The 17,623-nt window shown below is 36.1% G+C and overlaps 1 protein-coding gene across 3 annotated transcripts; it reads right to left on the reverse strand.

The window, feature by feature from the left end:
• Window positions 1–399: 399 nt before the first annotated feature.
• Window positions 400–10,809, reverse strand: LOC125036733 (putative uncharacterized protein DDB_G0274435). Of its 3 annotated transcripts, XM_047629582.1 has the most exons (3): window positions 8,429–10,809; window positions 4,268–5,527; window positions 400–1,917 (listed from the first exon to the last, which is right to left on the reverse strand). In XM_047629582.1, the coding sequence occupies exons 2-3, from the start codon at window positions 4,296–4,298 to the stop codon at window positions 665–667; spliced, it is 1,284 nt and encodes a 427-aa protein (XP_047485538.1). In that variant the 5' UTR covers window positions 4,299–5,527; window positions 8,429–10,809; the 3' UTR covers window positions 400–664. The 3 variants fall into 3 exon arrangements, with proteins under 3 accessions (XP_047485538.1, XP_047485537.1, XP_047485536.1); XM_047629581.1 differs by lacking the exon at window positions 4,268–5,527 and having other exon boundaries at window positions 402–1,917; window positions 6,837–10,809; XM_047629580.1 differs by lacking the exon at window positions 4,268–5,527 and having other exon boundaries at window positions 402–1,917; window positions 6,816–10,809.
• Window positions 10,810–17,623: the final 6,814 nt, after the last annotated feature.

Genomic DNA, 17,623 nt, shown 5'->3' on the forward strand with positions numbered 1-17,623 from the left:
AGTGTAATGACCAGACATATGTTATATATTAGTTTATTCACGAAAAGACAAAAGCTTTACAGAGCTTGCGAAAATTACTTGAGTTACCCCTTCAAATCGTAACTTCATCTTTTCTAGGCCTGTTCAAGGTCACGGGACAACAACAAATAATAAGTATAAGTATTTTCATGAAAGAAAGTTAATAATTATTATTTTATATTCTTTTAAGGCTAGCTGTTTCTAAATGAGTGTAAAACTCATTTTGTCGAATATTACATTTCGCTGTAGAAGCATAAGGCTTCTCAGAGTCTAGTGAGTATGACTCACGAAATAGGGAACCAGTAGGAGGGCTCGGAAATCATAATTTTCGGTGAGTTGAAATAATTACCCTATGATGCTCGACGATGTATTTTGTTTCTGTTATCATCTTCAGGTATAATAGATAAAACAAGAATTATTGATCAATTATTTATTAATTTATATTTACTCGTGTGTATATATGTACATATAATTATTATAACTGTAATAAAAATCTTAGTTTTTATCATACATGTGGACGTAATTGTCGACACTTATAGTTCACATAGCCAGTTCAAATTAAAACGAGCTCCTTTAAGTGCTCTTGTATAAGTGTTCTATTTCTCCTCTTTATTATATCACACATGGCGGATATTTTAAACATAGTTCAACGTAAGTGGAAGCACGGCATACATCTCTCTCTCCTGCCGCTGTATCGTTTGACTACTTTCTTCTTCAGCCTGTAATACCGTTTGCATAATTTCCGCAACGGCTCATTTGTGTGCTTATCGTCGTCACAAGTTGTAAAAAATTCCCCATCACCATCAACATAATTATTACCAACACCACCACCCGTACCACCACTACCATCATCATCACATTTCTTTTTTTTCTTGGAGGGGGAGAGGGACTCTGAGTCGGATGACCGTTTAAAAGAGGGACGGACGTGAGTGTGTCGACCCTCAGACGAACCGGGACGATTAACTGCTGCTTGAAGAAAAGCTGATGGGTCGGATTGGCTAAGTGTATTATTATCACTGACTGTCGATGAGTCGGACTGGTTAAGTACATCATTCATTAATGATCTTGAGATGTCTTGGGGTTGTAGATAGGGATGTTGTTGTTGTGATGCTAATATATTGATTATCAAAACCTGTTGCTGTTGTTGTTGTAGGTAGGGTTGTTGTTTGTGTTGCTGTTGTTGTTGTTGCAATGCTAATATAAGTTGTTGCTGTTGTGGTTGGTAGGGTTGTTGTGATGGTAATATATTCATTATCAAAATTTGTTGTTGCTGCTGCTGTTGCTGCTGCTGCTGTTGTTCCTGCTGCTGCTGTTGCTGCTGCTGTTGTTGTTGTTGTCCCTGCTGTTGCTGCTGCTGCTGCTGTTGCTGCTGTTGTTGCTCCTGCTGCTGTTGTTCCTGCTGTTGTTGTTGTTGTTCCTGATGCTGCTGTTGCTGTTGTTGTTGGTTACACTGCCGATCACTCGGGTGGTTATTTAATGATGGATATAAGGATGGGTGGTGCTGTGGAGCCGGTATCTGTACATGTACCCGATGGGGTGACGGTGGCCGATTCTGCAGCTGCGAAGGTGTTTCTGTCTGGAGAATATCTCCATTCACCAATTGGAATAATGTTGACAAGCAATCATCCAATGTTTCCATAAACTCATCTTGTGCTGATGATTCTGTTGATGGTGGTGGTGGTCTGGGTTGTTCTGTTATGTTATCAACTGATGATAATGAAGGTGACCGTTTAACTAATGAATCTAATGCTGAATTTACTAGGTGTGACAATTCAGTGATAGGCGCATCTTGAGAGGACTGGCTTTGATCTCTATATATATCTTCTTTATTAGTTATCGGTGTTGGAATTTGTTCTGGTATTGGTACCAGAGATAGATTCTCCATCATATGTATTGTGTCTGAAAGAAAAAAGTATATACTTATACATTTTTATATAATACGCAAACACATACACATTTCTAAAAGTTGTCCTTGAAACACTCATACAGAATCTTTCTTACGCTAATAATATAGAACATGTGAACATAGTAGGGGTAACTTTTAAAAACGTGTAGAGAAAGGGTATGTACATTACATAGATGTCGATTTATGTTTAAAAAAAAAAGAAAAAGAAAAAAAAAAACTAGTATTTTAAAACAAATCACATACACGCCTGCACACACACCCACACATACAAAGTAATAAGGTAGCAAAATTAATATTGAAGCCAAATAAAAGATGTAGTAGAATTAGAATTATTAAAGTAAATTTCCAGATATAGTACATTGTAAGCCTCTTCGCTAACGCCTATCCAACCCCTAATGTTAAAGAACAAAGCTCATTCATTCTAACCAACATGCATATGTTTCTTATATCTGCCTTGATTGTAATACAGTAATAATCGTGTCTCGTCTTCCATATTCTTGTTTTGTCCAGTGAATATCAACTTTTCAGAGGCTGGAGAGAACGAGTTCTTTTCATGGCAACAGCATTTGTCAGCTATGTCCGTTTCCAATCATTAGAGAAAATATCCGTTATACTTTTTGTGAATAAATGCTGTTCATTCGTCTAAATATTTGGATTAGCTGTTTCCATACGAAAATCTGTAATGCGCATTCAAAGCCGTTATTTACGTTTAATGTAAAACCATCGGAGGGAATGTGTGAATATGAAGTCAAGCGGAATGCATTCAAACAGTATTTACCGAGTGAAAAGTACCAACGTAGTAATTGTTTTCAGAGTTATTTAGCATGTTTGTGATGTTACTCTGCAATATCTTTATTAATAGTAATTATTTAATAGTACATGACCTCTTTCTATTTATAATCTTAACTAACGGCCTAATAAGAATTAATTACAAATCTAATCCCTGACATTATGCTCTGCACAGGCGCATTAGAGACGTTGGGTGGCGCCATAAAAATTGCGTCATGCTTCAAGCTCGCCTTAGTAACTGTAAAACCTTTTCCCTAACTTTTACTATTTGATCAGCGTTCCTGAGGCCATGAGATAATTCATGTATATGTCCCGACATAAAGCTCAGTATACACTTGTACACAGAGTACGTTAATATGGAAAATATCTGAATAATCTTAAAAGTGATTAGACACTTTATACATTTATACATTATATGCATACATTTCAGACACATGTAAAATGCTGTCGAATGGCACGCAGTTAAAAGTTGTCCGGATCACATGCACACACACATATGATACTTTACTTACCACTTCTGGCTTTTTTTGATTGATCTTCCATTCTTGGTCACTAATAATAGTACAAAAGAACGATACACAGTTGTAAGTAGGACAACAACAACAACGAGCAAGGGATTGAGGAAAAGGCAGGATAAAGTCATAATTGTTCATTTTTACTTACTCCCCCCGATCTCAGGCAACATTTCATACACACACAAACTTTCGTCTTCTCCCCAACTCTAGGTAACATTTCTCGCTCGCTTGCTCCCTCTCTCTTTCAAAGTAGGTGTATTGAAGAAAACACTTTTTCATTGAAAATTTCACAGTGTGTAGCCTTTGGAAATAAAGTAACATTCCACACGCAAAAAAAAAAAAGAAAAAAAAAAAGAAAAAAAAAATCCTAACGCTTGCTAAGTAACATTTTTCACGTATACAAATTATTATTCATACTGTAGCGGGGCGTGAAAGTTCTATGACGGTATGTTATTTATTGAACAAGTTGCACTCATTAGGGAGGTCTACAAATAATTCAGTCATGAGAAATGTTGATAGTTGCGTACATCACCAATTTAATCACAGCGAGGGTGATGCACGTGGAAATCAACACCAGATGTAAAAAAAAAATAACTCACGGACATTTACCCCTAAGTTGGCGTCCCAACTCCATAAGTATTTTTAGACAGAATATTAGCACGAAAAAATACACCAAACCCCAATTTAACCCAAGTTAATATATATAAAAAAAAAAAAATACATACATATAGTGCTGAGGAACTCTGAATAATAATACTTGTGTAGATAACGAGAGAAAAACGTGGTGTACGAAACAATTTAGCGTCGGAATACAAAAAAAAAAAAAAAAAAAAAAAAAAAAAAACACCAAAAGGGCGTTGCTTCTTCTATTCACTCGTAATCACCATTAAAAAGATATAAAGCTTAGTATAGTGTAAATATCTGAATAATATTCTTAAAAGTAATAGGGCACTTTGTACATTTATACATTATATACATACATTTCACACACATGTAAAAAGTCCGGATCACAAACACACACATATGGTACTTTACTTACCACTTATGGCTTTCTTTAATTGGTCTTCCATTGTTGCTCACTGATAATAGTACAAAAGAACGATACACAATTGTAAGTAGGACAACAAGAACAACAACGAGCAAGGGATTGAGGAAAAGGCAGGAGAAAAGTCTTAATAACTGTTCATTTTTACTTACTCCCCCCGATCTCAGGCAACATTTCAGGCACACACAAACTTTCGTTTTCTCCCCAACTCTAGGTAACTTTTCTCGCTCGCTCGCTCGTTCTTTCAAAGTAGGTGTATTGAAGAATTTTTTTTTCATTGAAAAATTTCACAGTTTGTAGCTTTTGAAAAGCAAATAAGATTCGACACGCAAAAAAAAAAAAAAAAAAAAAAATATATATATATATATATATAGTGCTGAGGAACTCTGAATATAAATACTTGTGTAGATAACGAGAGAAAAACGTGGTGTACAAAACAATTTAGCGTCGGAAGACAAAAAAAAAAAAAAAAAAAACCTGATCTCCCTAACGCTCGCTAAATAACATTTCTCACATATACAAACTATTATTCTTACTCTATATAATATCAAATTCAGCAATAGATTCTTTAGTTAAACGGTTACCTTCATACCATCAACAATTAATAACATTACGAAACAACCTAGACCATCTAATTACTGCGCAGTACCCTTACAAAACTTAATACCATCAAAAAACTTAATGCCCGTAATCAAAGTTTTCTCCCTCCTTTGTATATTGGTGCTGATTAAACAAGTTTTATTCCTCTCCTATAACTTAGTGCCTCTAATTAAACATGAGTTTTCTTCTTCCCCCCAGTAACCAGAATTACTCTTCCATCTCACAGTCTGAGCCCACATATGCTTCGTTACATACGTGCCACAAGTGGTGTGCTAGAGCGGAAATGCCTCATGCATGAGTCATTTCCTGCACCCTCAAAACTCTTCATACCCACACACATTCGTAGCGAGCTTTTGTAACACGTCGAGGTGAATAAGTTTTTAAAGATAAAAAGCGAGGTAATCAACAGTTCGGTAAAGTTTATTTCTAAATAATGAAAATGAAGAGTAGATTGGAAGATAAAGAATTAGGAAAGCTTACTAAGATTTTTTTATTTTCAAGAGAAACGCTTGAAACATTACTAGCACCGTCACCACCATCATCATCACTATTACCCTCACCATCGTCACTATTACCATCCTCAAATGTTATCTCGATATCATGCTAGTAAGGAAACTGTAATATGTCTCCATTGTACTGAATATAATCCTTTACCTTTTGGGAACACTTTTTTTCTACCGACGAGAAAACAACAAATGAGTCGGTGCGGAAAATTATGCTAACAGAATTACAAGTTGAAGAAAGTATCCAAACGATACAGCGGCAGGACAGAAAGATGTATAATGTGATTCAACACTAAACCATATAGGTGTAAATGCCGATAAAGTATATAATAAAGAGGAGAAACATGACATAATAAAGAAGAGAAATAGGAATGATAAAAAAAATTTAAACAAAAGATAACAGCACTTAATGGAGCTCATTGCAGCTTGAATAGGCTATGTATAGTTGTCGACAAAGATTTTTCGTACAGTTCTTAATAATAATATGTATGTCTCCTTTGTAATGAATATTACCTTTTACCCTTTGAGAACATTTATAATACTAACAACGAGAAAACAGTTTGTGTTGACTATAAGCACACAGATGCGTACACCATTGATTTAATGCTCATAATTCTTGTCTTGATAACAATAAGAATACCGATAGTAAGAGTAATAATAAAAACACTGTTGACAGTAATATTAGTAAGTGGTAAGCGATGATAATAGATATGGAGAACGTCGACGACAAATTTATAGTTTATAAAAAAATAAGCTTTGGCTATGTCAGTGAAAGTAGAATATGTCCGAATGTATCTGAAGAAAGAAATGATCACTTCTGTAGGGAATATACTTTTTCTGTATTATTAGCAATTGGTGTATATTTCTCCATGTAAGATAAGACTAATATAAATAGGAACAACAAAACAACAATATTGATGGTGTTAATCGAGAGCACGATAAAGAGAGTAAAAGACAGACTCGTATAGATATATCTCAATATTGACAATATGGACTTGCTGTCATACTGTTCGAGAACAGGGTAAAGCCTTTTCTTTTCTTTTTCTCTCACGCAAGGAATACTGTAATGCCAAAGATTAAAAAAAAAAAAAAAAAAAAAAAAAAAAAAAAAATGCAACCATTTTCTTTACAGTTGCTGTAATCAGAAAATCTAAAAAATAATGAAAACATCGCGGAAAAAGAAAGGCAAAATAATCTTATCAAAATAGAGAAGGAAGATAAAAGATGAATCTACCAAAGCAGTAAACGGACTGGTTCTTTACGCTAAAGCTACAGATCTCTCTGTACAGTGTGATAAAGAAAAATAAATATTCATGGATATCTGTATCAGTATAATCGATAAAGAGACTTGAATGTGAATCGCTTAACAATACACCACAATGTTCCTTTACATTTCAAATAATATTGTAATGCCAAGGATAATCGTGGGGGCTTCAAACCTTTTATGAACACCATATTACCCTCACTGGTTAATGATACTGCTACGCCAGAGGGTCTTTGTCTCTGTGCGAACGTGTGCGAGCGCGTGCAAACGTGTGCGAGCGCGGGCGAACGTGTGCGAGCGCGTACGAACGCGTGTTGGCGTGTGTTGACATGAAGAGGACGCGGGTGGCTGAGGCGCGGGAGGAACGAGAGCAGGCGCGGAGACGAGTTTTGGTGCCGCTCCCGTGTTGACCTCGCGTGTGCCCTTCTCCAGCCTGATATACTTTGTGTTGCCCTGTTATAAGCTGTATTGTGCAGTGTGATGTGCTGGTTTACCTCCTGCATTGTGCCTATAGAAAAGTGTACGGGTAAATAACTGGTGTAAATAAAGGAAAGACTGTGATTGTGAGTTTTTCTTTCGTGCCCTGCCTCGCCCGTGGCGTTTCCCCTCGTGGTGTTTTGGGACGGCGTGGTACTCGGTGCCTCTTGGAGCTGTTCAGTGTTCACGACCCTGTGGATAACACGCCGTCTGCCTATCCTGCCTCGTGTTGGTGGCAGGTAGAGAGGCGGTCGGCGTAACAATACTATAGAGAATATATGGTTCAACAGGATATTTTTTACAAATACACTTAAAGAAATGGTTATTAATAACGATATTAGATCCTCTGTTTATTTATAACTTTTAAAAAAGTTAAAAAGTTATAACAAAGGTTACGGATATGTTCAGAATATTTCCGAACGTATGTGTTACTCTCAGAGATAATAGATTACCCTTCCCTTTTCAAAAGTGCAATAGACCGATAAAGCGACGAAAACAATGATAGATGATGACAGAATATTTAGAGTTAAAGTTGATCTCCCTTTACGCACTTATATAATGAGTTACAGAAGCCAGCTCTGTAGTCTACCAATAAACCTCATTACTATAATAAAAATATCAATGTATATTCACTCTATATAATGTTAGAGCTAAATACACTGTTCCAAGTGGATGTTTCAGACATCGATGTAAATGTTTGTCTTGATTTGATTGTTATTTATAAACTATTTCAATTGTAATATTTTGTGATTATGATAAGACTGTATTAAAACAACTTTAGTTTATTTGATGTAATTTATTTTTTCTATAAATATATCATAAAAAAAGTACCAGTAAGATGTTAAATCTCGCTGAAGCCAAGTCAAATTTTACACACATACAAAACTTGTCGAATCTCCCCGACGCTAAGTAAGATTTTACACACACAAAACTAGTCGTAGCTCCCCAACGCTGGGATTCATTTTGCTAAGCCCCTCCCACATTCGAGGATCGAGTACCTCCACACGAGACTCACTTCTCTCCCGGCCGCCACAAAGTCAACATCTCCACTCCTTACCTAGCTTGTGGACCAGAGACCAGAGAAAACGACAGAACGATGTGATTTAACAAAGTCAAACTTGATTATCCAATTAATAGCCAATGCTTTAAGAAGATTCATAACATCAAGTTACACAGTATGCAAAGCGCACGGACGAACTTACATTAACGGAATTAACGTAGTAAAGAGGTGAAGAAATCCAAGGAGGGGTGGGGGAGAGGGTAAAGTGTTGAAATATAAGGAAGTTAGAGGTTATGAATATAATCCTTTACCTTTTGGGAACACTTTTTTTCTACCGACGAGAAAACAACAAATGAGTCGGTGCGGAAAATTATGCTAACAGAATTAAAAGTTGAAGAAAGTATCCAAACGATACAGCGGCAGGACAGAAAGATGTATAATGTGATTCAACGCTGAACCATATAGGTGTAAATGCCGATAAAATATATATTAAAGAGGATAAACATGATATAATAAAGAAGAGAAATAGGAATGATAAAACACTTGAACAAAATATAACAGCACTTAATGGAGCTCTTTGCAGCTTGAATAGGCTATGTATAGTTGTCGACAAAGATTTTTCGTACAGTTCTTAATAATAATATGTATGTCTCCTTTGTAATGAATATTACCTTTTACCCTTTGAGAACATTTATAATACTAACAACGAGAAAACAGTTTGTGTTGACTATAAGCACACAGATGCGTACACCATTGATTTAATGCTCATAATTCTTGTCTTGATAACAATAAGAATACCGATAGTAAGAGTAACAATAAAAACACTGTTGACAGTAATATTAGTAAGTGGTAAGCGATGATAATAGATATGGAGAACGTCGACGACAAATTTATAGTTTATAAAAAAATAAGCTTTGGCTATGTCAGTGAAAGTAGAATATGTCCGAATGTATCTGAAGAAAGAAATGATCACTTCTGTAGGGAATATACTTTTTCTGTATTATTAGCAATTGGTGTATCTTTCTCCATGTTAGATAAGACTAATATAAATAGCAACAACAAAACAACAATATTGATGGTGTTAATCGAGAGCACGATAAAGAGAGTAAAAGACAGACTCGTATAGATATATCTCAATATTGACAATATGGACTTGCTGTCATACTGTTCGAGAACAGGGTAAAGCCTTTTCTTTTCTTTTTCTCTCACGCAAGGAATACTGTAATGCCAAAGATTTAAAAAAAAAAAAAAAAAAAAAAAAAAAAAATGCAACCATTTTCTTTACAGTTGCTGTAATCAGAAAATCTAAAAAATAATGAAAACATCGCGGAAAAAGAAAGGCAAAATAATCTTATCAAAATAGAGAAGGAAGATAAAAGATGAATCTACTAAAGCAGTAAACGGACTGGTTCTTTACGCTAAAGCTACAGATCTCTCTGTACAGTGTGATAAAGAAAAATAAATATTCATGGATATCTGTATCAGTATAATCGATAAAGAGACTTGAATGTGAATCGCTTAACAATACACCCCAATGTTCCTTTACATTTCAAATAATATTGTAATGCCAAGGATAATCGTGGGGGCTTCAAACCTTTTATGAACACCATATTACCCTCACTGGTTAATGATACTGCTACGCCAGAGGGTCTTTGTCTCTGTGTGAACGTGTGCGAGCGCGTGCGAACGTGTGCGAGCGCGTGCGAACGCGTGTTGGCGTGTGTTGACATGAAGAGGACGCGGGTGGCTGAGGCGCGGGAGGAACGAGAGCAGGCGCGGAGACGAGTTTTGGTGCCGCTCCCGTGTTGACCTCGCGTGTGCCCTTCTCCAGCCTGATATACTTTGTGTTGCCCTGTTATAAGCTGTATTGTGCAGTGTGATGTGCTGGTTTACCTCCTGCATTGTGCCTATAGAAAAGTGTACGGGTAAATAACTGGTGTAAATAAAGGAAAGACTGTGATTGTGAGTTTTTCTTTCGTGCCCTGCCTCGCCCGTGGCGTTTCCCCTCGTGGTGTTTTGGGACGGCGTGGTACTCGGTGCCTCTTGGAGCTGTTCAGTGTTCACGACCCTGTGGATAACACGCCGTCTGCCTATCCTGCCTCGTGTTGGTGGCAGGTAGAGAGGCGGTCGGCGTAACAATACTATAGAGAATATATGGTTCAACAGGATATTTTTTACAAATACACTTAAAGAAATGGTTATTAATAACGATATTAGATCCTCTGTTTATTTATAACTTTTAAAAAAGTTAAAAAGTTATAACAAAGGTTACGGATATGTTCAGAATATTTCCGAACGTATGTGTTACTCTCAGAGATAATAGATTACCCTTCCCTTTTCAAAAGTGCAATAGACCGATAAAGCGACGAAAACAATGATAGATGATGACAGAATATTTAGAGTTAAAGTTGATCTCCCTTTACGCACTTATATAATGAGTTACAGAAGCCAGCTCTGTAGTCTACCAATAAACCTCATTACTATAATAAAAATATCAATGTATATTCACTTTATATAATGTTAGAGCTAAATACACTGTTCCAAGTGGATGTTTCAGACATCGATGTAAATGTTTGTCTTGATTTGATTGTTATTTATAAACTATTTCAATTGTAATATTTTGTGATTATGATAAGACTGTATTAAAACAACTTTAGTTTTATTTGATGTAATTTATTTTTTCTATAAATATATCATAAAAAAAGTACCAGTAAGATGTTAAATCTCGCTGAAGCCAAGTCAAATTTTACACACATACAAAACTTGTCGAATCTCCCCGACGCTAAGTAAGATTTTACACACACAAAACTAGTCGTAGCTCCCCAACGCTGGGATTCATTTTGCTAAGCCCCTCCCACATTCGAGGATCGAGTACCTCCACACGAGACTCACTTCTCTCCCGGCCGCCACAAAGTCAACATCTCCACTCCTTACCTAGCTTGTGGACCAGAGACCAGAGAAAACGACAGAACGATGTGATTTAACAAAGTCAAACTTGATTATCCAATTAATAGCCAATGCTTTAAGAAGATTCATAACATCAAGTTACACAGTATGCAAAGCGCACGGACGAACTTACATTAACGGAATTAACGTAGTAAAGAGGTGAAGAAATCCAAGGAGGGGTGGGGGAGAGGGTAAAGTGTTGAAATATAAGGAAGTTAGAGGTTATGAATATAATCCTTTACCTTTTGGGAACACTTTTTTTCTACCGACGAGAAAACAACAAATGAGTCGGTGCGGAAAATTATGCTAACAGAATTAAAAGTTGAAGAAAGTATCCAAACGATACAGCGGCAGGACAGAAAGATGTATAATGTGATTCAACGCTGAACCATATAGGTGTAAATGCCGATAAAATATATATTAAAGAGGATAAACATGATATAATAAAGAAGAGAAATAGGAATGATAAAACACTTGAACAAAATATAACAGCACTTAATGGAGCTCTTTGCAGCTTGAATAGGCTATGTATAGTTGTCGACAAAGATTTTTCGTACAGTTCTTAATAATAATATGTATGTCTCCTTTGTAATGAATATTACCTTTTACCCTTTGAGAACATTTATAATACTAACAACGAGAAAACAGTTTGTGTTGACTATAAGCACACAGATGCGTACACCATTGATTTAATGCTCATAATTCTTGTCTTGATAACAATAAGAATACCGATAGTAAGAGTAACAATAAAAACACTGTTGACAGTAATATTAGTAAGTGGTAAGCGATGATAAAAGATATTGAGAACGTCGACGACAAATTTATAGTTTATAAAAAAATAAGCTTTGGCTATGTCAGTGAAAGTAGAATATGTCCGAATGTATCTGAAGAAAGAAATGATCACTTCTGTAGGGAATATACTTTTTATGTATTATTAGCAATTGGTGTATCTTTCTCCATGTTAGATAAGACTAATATAAATAGCAACAACAAAACAACAATATTGATGGTGTTAATCGAGAGCACGATAAAGAGAGTAAAAGACAGACTCTTATAGATATATCTCAATATTGACAATATGGACTTGCTGTCATACTGTTCGAGAACAGGGTTAAGCCTTTTCTTTTCTTTTTCTCTCACGCAAGGAATACTGTAATGCCAAAGATTAAAAAAAAAAAAAAAAAAAAAAAAAAAATGCAACCATTTTCTTTACAGTTGCTGTAATCAAAAAATCTAAAAAATAATGAAAACATCGCGGAAAAAGAAAGGCAAAATAATCTTATCAAAATAGAGAAGGAAGATAAAAGATAAATCTACTAAAGCAGTAAACGGACTGGTTCTTTACGCTAAAGCTACAGATCTCTCTGTACAGTGTGATAAAGAAAATGAAATATTCATGGATATCTGTATCAGTATAATCGATAAAGAGACTTGAATGTGAATCGCTTAACAATACACCCCAATGTTCCTTTACATTTCAAATAATATTGTAATGCCAAGGATAATCGTGGGGGCTTCAAACCTTTTATGAACACCATATTACCCTCACTGGTTAATGATACTGCTACGCCAGAGGGTCTTTGTCTCTGTGCGAACGTGTGCGAGCGCGTGCGAACGCGTGTTGGCGTGTGTTGACATGAAGAGGACGCGGGTGGCTGAGGCGCGGGAGGAACGAGAGCAGGCGCGGAGACGAGTTTTGGTGCCGCTCCCGTGTTGACCTCGCGTGTGCCCTTCTCCAGCCTGATATACTTTGTGTTGCCCTGTTATAAGCTGTATTGTGCAGTGTGATGTGCTGGTTTACCTCCTGCATTGTGCCTATAGAAAAGTGTACGGGTAAATAACTGGTGTAAATAAAGGAAAGACTGTGATTGTGAGTTTTTCTTTCGTGCCCTGCCTCGCCCGTGGCGTTTCCCCTCGTGGTGTTTTGGGACGGCGTGGTACTCGGTGCCTCTTGGAGCTGTTCAGTGTTCACGACCCTGTGGATAACACGCCGTCTGCCTATCCTGCCTCGTGTTGGTGGCAGGTAGAGAGGCGGTCGGCGTAACAATACTATAGAGAATATATGGTTCAACACGATATTTTTTACAAATACACATAAAGAAATGGTTATTAATAACGATATTAGATCCTCTGTTTATTTATAACTTTTAAAAAAGTTAAAAAGCTATAACAAAGGTTACGGATATGTTCAGAATATTTCCGAACGTATGTGTTACTCTCAGAGATAATAGATTACCCTTCCCTTTTCAAAAGTGCAATAGACCGATAAAGCGACGAAAACAATGATAGATGATAACAGAATATTTAGAGTTAAAGTTGATCTCCCTTCTACGCACTTATATAATGAGTTACAGAAGTCAGCTCTGTAGTCTACAAATAAACCTCATTACTATAATAAAAATATCAATGTATATACACTTTATATAATGTTAGAGCTAAATACACTGTTCCAAGTGGATGTTTCAGACATCGATGTGAATGTTTGTCTTGATTTGATTGTTATTTATAAACGATTTCAATTGTAATATTTTGTGATTATGATAAGACTGTATTAAAACAACTTTAGTTTTATTTGATGTAATTTATTTTTTTCTATAAATATATCATAAAAAACGTATCCGTAGGATGTTAAATCTCGCTGAAGCTAAGTCAAATTTTCCACACATACAAAACTTGTCGAATCTCCCCGACGCTAAGTAAGATTTTACACACACAAAACTAGTCGGAACTCCCCGACGCTGCGATACATTTTGCTTGGGCGGGGCCACTGGATCAAAGCACCTAAGCCCCTCCCACATTCGAGGATCGCGTACCTCCACACGAGACTCACTTCTCTCCCGGCCGCCACAAAGTCAACATCTCCACTCCTTACCTAGCTTGTGGACCAGAGACCAGAGAAAACGATAGAACGGTGTGATTTAACAAAGTCAAACTTGATTTTGCAATTAATAGCCAATGCTTTAAGAAGATTTATAACATCAAGTTACACAGTATGTAAAGCGCACAGACGAACTTACATAATACGGCACATCCAAATATATAGTCCACATATAATAAACCTCATTACTATAAGACTATCATTATAAATTCACTGTATATAATGTTAGATTCCGGGTCCCATTTTTTGTGGTTGTGACTAATAAAGCCACTTTATTTTATTAGATGTCATTTATTTTTTATATATATGGCATGAAGTACCATCAATAAGTTGATAAACCTCGCCGACACGGGGAACATTTTACTGAGACATACAAAACTTGTCGAATCTCCCCGACGCTGCGACACATTTTACTTGAGCGAGAGCACTGGACCTAAGCCCCTCCCACATTCGAGAATCGAGTGCCTTCGCACGCGGCTCACTTCTCTCCCGGCCGCCTCAACGTCAACATCTCTACTCATGACACAGCTCCTGGACCAGAGACCAGAGAAAAGAAAGTTAAAGTTGATCTCTCTTCCAATCGTTAGCCAATATTTGAGGATTCAAAATATCAACTTACCCAGTATGGTGATTTAAAGTATGTAAGGCGCACGGACGCACTTACATAATGAGTCACATCCAGATCTGTTGTCTACAGATAATTGAAATACTGATTTGATTGTTATTTATGAACGGTTCATCCAATTGTATTTCTTTTGTGTTATGATGAGACTGTAATAAAAAACTTAAATTTTTGCCATTTTTATTACACACACACACACAAATATATATTACATGAACGCTTCAGTAAGTTTTCTTGCATTCTTTTAGTTGTTGTACGTATGTTTACATGATCTACGATCTTAGTGCTACACTGGTTCGTATATAGATATCGATGTTTTTCCTGGAGTCTTTTTAGTGTGTAAACACAATGAATAATCCTTCACGAGTATTTTGTATCGAGCATCGTTAATATGATAAGCGGTCGTTTGGTTGTTAATTATTAGCGATTCGTTTGTGTGTATATTCATCATTTGTTGGTTGATTAGCTGGAGATCTTGTATTACATTTTAATAACTCGCTACCATAGACACTATCATGCATATCGCAAGCAATACAATCGATTATGGTAATTAATCTTTGCATCATACGCATGTTAATCAAAAGTCTATTTTTACCACACAGACTAGATGGACTAACATGTGTACCCGACTGAGTTTTACTACCATAGAGCGGCGCACCAAATAGAATAATACGTTGCGGAAGTCCATTGTTTATCTGATTATTTTTTCCATGACAAGCTGCATATACTGTCATCCATATTTTTGTTTCGTCATAAATGTTACGTTGTGTAATGTTACACTTCTACCACAATTCTTAATAAATTCTTTAATAATTTTAACTTTTATCATTTTACCAACCATTGGAGCGATACATTTTAAGTTGTATTGATGTAAATAGTCTCATAGTAATATACGTCTAGCGTGCCTAATCATCTTACGCTATTACTGATAATCGTTTGTGTTATGTCTTCATTCTTATTCATTAACATGAATAATCTCTCCTTATGTGTGTTTCTTGAATATCGCTCAACTGTTTCATAAAGATTTCGCTTCGACATGTCGTAGAGCCCGATATGTACACCACATTCCCAGTATTCACAAACTATCATTAAAATTTGTCTTTTCCAATTCAGCTTCGGTATCTGAATTACATTTTATTACACGTAGATGGATATTTCTGCTCATAAACACGTTTATTATCATCTATTTGACAGTTGTTGCCTTGTTTACAGATTTCAAGACAAAGGGATTTTTCGTTATATTCCATCAACTTTACGGTGATGTTACATTTTCTGTAATTTGGGATTTCTGCATAACCTACAGTACTGCTCTTTTCATATCTCCTTAGATCCTCTTCATAGATACTTTATAATCATCATCATTAATAGTAATAATAATAACAGTATTTAAATCACTAGTGTAATGACCAGACATATGTTATATATTAGTTTATTTACGAAAAGACAAAAGCTTTAGAGAGCTTGCGAAAATTATTTGAGTTACCCCTTCAAATCGTAACATCATCTTTTCTAGGCGTGTTCAAGGTCACGGGACAACAACAAATAATAAGTATAAGTATTTTCATGAAAGTTAATAATTATCATTTTATATTCTTTTAAGGATAGCTGTTTAAAAATGAGTGTAAAACTCATTTTGTCGAATATTACATTTCGCTGTAGAAGCATAAGGCTTCTCAGAGTCAAGTGAGTATGACTCACGAAATAGAGAACCAGTAGGAGGGCTCGGAAATCATAATTTTCGGTGAGTTGAAATACTTACCCTATGATGCTCGACGACGGTTAAGCTGTTTTTTATTTTTATTTTTATTTTTTTTTAATACTGTACAACAGTACAATCGATAGCAGTATCATGGGAAGGTATATTTTCCGATAATTCTATTTTTGATGTAATAACATTTCTAAACATCTCGATACATCTACAGCATTTATTGTACAAGTGAACTGTCATCTCCTTATAGGTCATCTTCAAGATATGTATTTTGTTTCTGTTATCATCTTCAGGTATAATAGATCATTTTTTTTTATTGATCAATTATTTATTAATTTATATTTACTCGTGTGTATATATGTACATATAATTATTATAATAACTGTAATAAAAATCTTTGTTTTTATCATACATGTGGACGTAATTGTCGACACTTATAGTTCACATAGCCTGTTCAAGTTAAAACGAGCTCCTTTAAGTGCTCTTGTATAAGTGTCTTATTTCTCCTCTTTATTATATCACACATAGCGGATATTTTAAACATAGTTCAACGTAAGTGGAAGCACGGCATACATCTCTCTCTCCTGCCGCTGTCATCATCACTTTTCTTTTTTTTCTTAGAGGGGGAGAGGGACTCTGAGTCGGATGACCGTTTAAAAGAGGGACGGACGTGAGTGTTTCGACCCTCAGACGAACCGGGACGATTAACTGCTGCTTCAAGAAAAGCTGATGGGTCGGATTGGCTAAGTGTATTATTATCACTGACTGTCGATGAGTCGGACTGGTTAAGTACATCATTCATTAATGATTTTGAGATGTCTTGGGGTTGTAGGTAGGGATGTTGTTGTTGTGATGCTAATATATTGATTATCAAAACCTGTTGCTGTTGTTGTTGTAGGTAGGGTTGTTGTTTGTGTTGCTGTTGTTGTTGTTGCAATGCTAATATAAGTTGTTTCTGTTGTGGTTGGTAGGGTTGTTGTGATGGTAATATATTCATTATCAAAATTTGTTGTTGCTGCTGCTGCTGTTGTTCCTGCTGCTGCTGCTGTTGCTGCTGCTGTTGTTGTTGTTGTCCCTGCTGTTGCTGCTGCTGCTGCTGTTGTTGCTGCTGTTGTTGTTCCTGATGCTGCTGTTGCTGTTGTTGTTGGTTACACTGTCGATCACTCGGGTGGTTATTTAATGATGGATATAAGGATGGGTGGTGCTGTGGAGCCGGTTTCTGTACATGTACCCGGCGGAGTGACGGTGGCCGATTCTGCAGCTGCGAAGGTGTTTCTGTCTGGAGAATATCTCCATCCACCAATTGGAATAATGTTGACAAGCAATCATCCAATGTTTCCATAAACTCATCT

The sequence above is a fragment of the Penaeus chinensis genome, chromosome 21 (assembly GCF_019202785.1).
Source record: "Penaeus chinensis breed Huanghai No. 1 chromosome 21, ASM1920278v2, whole genome shotgun sequence".
In the NCBI taxonomy this organism is placed as follows: domain Eukaryota; kingdom Metazoa; phylum Arthropoda; class Malacostraca; order Decapoda; family Penaeidae; genus Penaeus; species Penaeus chinensis.